The following is a 5694-nucleotide window of genomic DNA, read 5'->3' as shown; positions in this document are numbered from 1 at the left end:
ATAAATTATAATATATAATAAATTAATAATAATAGCATATTAATATAATATATTAGTAATATACTAATTTATATAATATAATATATTATTTATATATGTTAAAATTACGGATGTCAAATTGGCTCGTCATTTGCGAACAGCTTTTCGGCTTGTTCGTAAGAAACGAACATGAATATTGACTTTACGAACAATTTCGAACACGAGTTTATTTCAAACAAACTAAATTTCAAATGAACAGAACACGAACACAAGCTCTGTACTTTCGTGTTCAGTTCATTTACCCCGCTAATGTCACCGCACAGCAACCACACTACACTCACTCGAAAAAAAAAAAAAAAATTAAAAAACCGTCATCACAAAAATATTTAAAAAAATAGTATCACGTCGAATAAAATAATTAAATATTAGATATATAAATATATGAATTACATGGTATATATCTACATTTTCATGTTCAGTTCATTTACACAGCTAATTTTCACCACACAGCAACCACACTACACTCACTCGAAAAAAAATAAAAATTTAAAAAACCGTCATCACAAAAATATTTAAAAAAATAGTATCACGTCGAATAAAATAATTAAATATTAGATATATAAATATATGAATTACATGGTATATATCTACATGCTCCAAAATTAAAATTTATATAAATTAAGCCCACGACAAATTCAGAAACTTTATGCTGATCACTAATTCTGTTCCATCAATCTGACATCCCATTGATTAGCTCGTCCTGTATTCTTAGCGAATTTTTGTGGGAAAGTCGCTCATTATTTCAATGGACCCACCTAGTTCATTTTTCTAAACCAGACTGGGACCCGTTGATTTACTCCACATGTATAGCATCTAAGTTTTAATTTTTTTTAATATTACTATTTTATCTTTTGCATTTCAGGATAAGCAGCTTATCCTAAAATGCAGAATCTGCGCCAAACGGACTCTAAATCTTATTAGAGAAGACTAATGCTTTTGGCTGGACTTTTGGTTAAGTCTTCTAGAAAAGCATCAACATTTCTTCAGGACTGCATTCACTATTCTATATTCACCGAAAGTCGGCTGCTTTCTCCGAATAATTAATATTCTCAGCGACTTCAAATAAGAAATAAAGAACATCTTGACTTAGTTTATATTATTTATTATCATTAAACTAAAGATTTTAACAGCAACTTGATTCACCAAGTCTTGCCATACAATAATATTCTCCGAATCTATCTTTTTTTAATTCCGCCTATGAATAAAATTCTGATTGTTTGGGTGTTATCTAGCTAATACTGAATAATAAAAGCTATTTCATGTATTTTGATCGAACTTTTTCTATTGAATTTCAGAAATTTTTAAATTGCTGAACTTAAAAAGTTCAATAAAACTTATAATTATTTAATATCTTTTATATTTTGTGTTCAAAGTGAATTTAAATTTTTTTTCGTAATCTACTATCTCATTTTTCTTATAATGATACATAATAACATCTTTTAAATTTGCCAATATAGACAAAAATAATCACTATTTTTGTTCACACCAATGTAGAATCGATGTGTCAACATGATTGCCCACCTCTTCAACGCTCCCCTCGGTGACTCCGAGACCGCAATTGGGGTCGGCACGGTCGGCTCATCAGAAGCCATAATGCTCGCCGGACTCGCCTTCAAACGACGATGGCAGAACAAAATGAGAGCTCAGGGGAAACCCTATGACAAGCCCAACATTGTCACAGGTGCCAATGTTCAGGTACCTATCAGCTCTCAGCCAAACACATTAAACCAAACCATTCACAATATGCACACAATTAGTTTCCTAATTGTGTCAAAATGATTATGGATTGGGTTCTGCAGGTTTGTTGGGAGAAATTTGCTAGATATTTTGAGGTGGAATTGAAGGAAGTGAAGCTGAGAGATGGGTACTATGTTATGGATCCTCAGAAGGCCGTTGAGATGGTGGACGAGAATACAATATGTGTTGCTGCCATTTTGGGCTCTACTCTCAATGGAGAGTTTGAAGATGTAAAGCTGCTGAATGATCTGCTTATGAAGAAGAATAAGGAGACAGGGTATGTGCTTAATTATGAAATTATCAAATGTATAATAGATTGTAATTTTATTAGGCTTATTGCAGATGGGAAACACCAATACATGTGGACGCGGCTAGTGGGGGATTCATAGCGCCGTTCCTGTACCCGGAGTTGGAATGGGATTTTAGGCTTCCCCTTGTTAAGAGTATTAACGTGAGTGGGCACAAGTATGGGCTTGTCTACGCCGGCATCGGCTGGGTTATTTGGAGAAGCAAAGAAGACCTGCCAGAAGAACTTATCTTTCACATCAACTATCTTGGCGCTGATCAGCCCACCTTCACCCTCAATTTCTCCAAAGGTATATTAGTTATTTCAACGTAATTAAGAAAATATTAGTATGAACTAATCCTTTGTAATCTCATAACTAATTCTCTACAATCTTCCAGGGTCAAGCCAGGTGATTGCGCAATACTATCAGCTAATTCGCCTGGGCTTCGAGGTACATTCCAAATTCCAACCAATAAAATCCTTAAACTCTCAATCACAACTATATAAATGTTAAAAACAATAGTTTTATTTAAAAATCCTGTCATGATTTTGCTTAATATTGCAGGGTTACAGGAATATAATGGAGAACTGCCAGGAAAACGCATCCATCCTCAAATCCGGCCTCGAGAGCACCGGCCGGTTCACCATCGTCTCCAAGGACCGTGGCGTCCCGCTCGTCGCCTTCTCTCTCAAAGACCGAAGTCGACATGATGAATTCGAAGTCTCCGACTACCTCCGCCGGTTTGGCTGGATAGTTCCGGCCTACACAATGCCGCCGGATGCGCAGCATGTGACGGTTCTCCGTGTCGTCATCCGTGAGGATTTCAGCCGCACGCTGGCCGAGCGCCTTGTGGCCGACATCCAGAAGGTTCTGCACGAGCTCGATGCACTGCCGTCCAAGTTCTTGGTGATTGCAGCTGGGGCTGAGGGGGCGGCGGAGAAGGCGGAGAAGGTGGCTGGTAAGGATGGGTTGATTGTAGTGAAGAAGTCGGAGATGGAGACGCAGAGGAAGGTTGCTAAAGCTTGGAGGAAGTTCGTTATCGCGCATAAGACCAATGGGGTTTGCTGATTGGTTGATGAATGTCTGTCATGATCAGAGTTTTGCTTCATGTGTATTAACTATTAACTGATTATTTAGTGGCGCAAAACAAACTTTTAAATGTTGAGGGCCGTTGGTTTTCTTTCTATTTATCGCCCGTGTTTTAAACTTCATTTTTATTTCGCTATTGCTAAATGTCCGCTTCTTTAATTCTCTTAGTTTGGTTGGTTTCATTATGTCGCTGCTGCCCCCTTCTTTTGACAATAGAAATCATATATATATACAACTGAAATATGGCTGCACGCACAAGTAATTGCAAAATTCCCATTAAGTGAGGACAAGCATGTAATTTATTGGACTTCTTCTATGACTTAAAATTAGGAGGACATTACCGGGTCTTTTCTCTGAGAGTCAGTGTTATTTATGAATTATTTTTCTTTCTTGCTTTTCTTTTATTCCTCTCATCGAACCAATGATGTAATCCTTAGGCTTAACTCAAAGGGCATTTTGGGATTTAACATCCTAAAAGGTAAGGTGAGCGTGGAGTAATGTCTTCAATATGAAGAGGAGTGCATCAGAATTTCTGCAATAACAAATTCAGGAACTCCAAGATTGGATGGCGAGATAGATTGCAGAATTAACCCGTATGGTGCTTGAGGGGAGGATGCAGTCTCTCCCACAACTGAATCCTGCAACACATGAACCCCAAGATAACCAAGCAGCTCAAGAAGTCGAACGCGTGGAAGAATCCCAATACCCAGAGTGTGTTGGATCGATGTCGAGGAACAGGCTGCAAAAGAGGCAAATAAATATTTATTGTTGATCGGAGAATGTGTGCTCTCAACATATTAGATGAAGAGCCCTTGGAAAAGTTCAAGGTTCCTACTTTGGCACCATACAAGGGCTAGAGCAACTGGTCAATTATATGGCATCCTTTGAGTCAGATATATGCCCTTTCAAAGTTTTAGACACATTAAAATGATGGCTATTCTACACCACGCTCAGGGATTCATCCCTTAGGTGGTTCAACACACTTCCAGTTAGAATTATTACTTTCTTCAGAGATTTCAAAAAAAAATTATTTATGTTGCAGTTCGCTAGTACCAAAAAAGTCCCGCAATGATTCAAAATCCTTGTAGCACGTGCAGTGAGGATCAAATGAGAGTTTACAAGTGTACGTTACACTGATCCAAAAGGAGATGTTTGAAGTGCGAATCATGGAGTTGGCATTCGCAATGGCCGCATTGGCACAACTGCTGAAGAACCCCAGTTTAAGTTTCTTATATTTGCGAAAGTCAATACAAAGTCCTGGAGATGGCCAACAGTCACATTGGAGTGGAGGAGTACGTGAACTCGTCTGTCTTAAAAGGTGAAAAGTCCTTTGAGCAGTCGGGTAAAAAAGGCTTCTGAGATGATGGGTGGAGGGAGAAGGATGGCCCCTGCCCTAAGCAAGAAAGAAGTCAATCGTTCCATAAGGGTAGGGAGTACAAACAAAACACAAGAAGATGCAGCCAATCAAATGATTGCTTTGCTGGTGATCAAGGAACACAAAGAACCATACATTTAAGGGTCTTAATGACATAGTTGATGGAAGCTATTTAAGAAAAGGAATACTTTTGAAGTGTCCCATTGATGAAACCGGACCCTTCCTCTGTAAGGCCAACAAATACTGTAAGTACCACAAAGACCCTGACCATGCTACGGAGAAGTGCAAACACCTCAGAAGTTTGGTAGAAGAACTAATATGTCCAGAGAAGCTCAAGTAGTTTGTGACTTTTGAAGCACGCACTCGGTTGCAGGGGAAGGGCACCTGTGAAGGATGACTCAAATGAACTTTTTCGTGCCAATGCTAAATTAAATTAAAATTAAAATTTAGGATTAAGAGATTCAAAACTTTTAAAGACAGTGGTTACTTTCCTGCATGACATTTGAGTCAGATTTTAAATGGGTTGCATGCATGATTATCACCCAAGTCATAATAATAGGGGCCTCCACATTAGGACTCGAATAGATAAATGCATCATATTGCATGTTCCGAGGAGAATCCCTCGTGTTTCTCCAACCCGATTGGCCCAATGATACACCTAAAATATTTAGTATTTTTAGACACATTTTTATACCTATTTTTGAGATATTTCGCTTTAATGGAAGATGTTTGTGTGTTTTTCTTTCAGTTACAAGTAAAAAAGGTAAAAAATGCTAAAAGGTGTGAAAAATGATCAAATATGGAGCAAAAATACAAAAATGGTGCAAAAGTATTTTGGTGCCTAAGAGCCAGAACCGGCGCTTAAGTGCCGGTGAAACACAGAAAGCCGCGCCTAATCGCCAGAGGCCCCGCGCTTAAGTGTCAGTGACAGTTACTTGACGGTTTAATTCATTTTGATGAATTTTGAAGGAATATTTGAGGCACATATTGGCTAAAATGAGTGGTTATAACCACCAAAGTCGAAAATATAATTAAAAGACTTGTAAAAGGAGACATCCCTTGGTAAATACATTGAATTAGGACACATTTTGAAGAGATACCAAGACGCCTCTTGAAAAATTTTAAAAGAAGAAAGTTAAGACTTTTAGAAGAGTCCTGAAAAGTTCT

At 37.9% G+C, this 5694-nt stretch overlaps 1 protein-coding gene across 1 annotated transcript; it reads left to right on the top strand.

The window, feature by feature from the left end:
* Window positions 1–1533: 1533 nt before the first annotated feature.
* Window positions 1534–3311, top strand: LOC110022221 (glutamate decarboxylase-like; the record flags this gene model as incomplete). The annotated part of the gene is given in 5 exon segments (XM_020721051.1): window positions 1534–1734; window positions 1839–2053; window positions 2119–2372; window positions 2461–2513; window positions 2628–3311. Coding segments are annotated over 5 exon segments (1227 nt in total), but the record flags the coding sequence as incomplete, so codon positions are not given.
* Window positions 3312–5694: the final 2383 nt, after the last annotated feature.

The sequence above is a fragment of the Phalaenopsis equestris genome, unplaced genomic scaffold (assembly GCF_001263595.1).
Source record: "Phalaenopsis equestris unplaced genomic scaffold, ASM126359v1 Scaffold000174, whole genome shotgun sequence".
Taxonomy (NCBI): Eukaryota; Viridiplantae; Streptophyta; class Magnoliopsida; order Asparagales; family Orchidaceae; genus Phalaenopsis; species Phalaenopsis equestris.
This window is presented reverse-complemented; position numbering and strand designations above follow the sequence as displayed.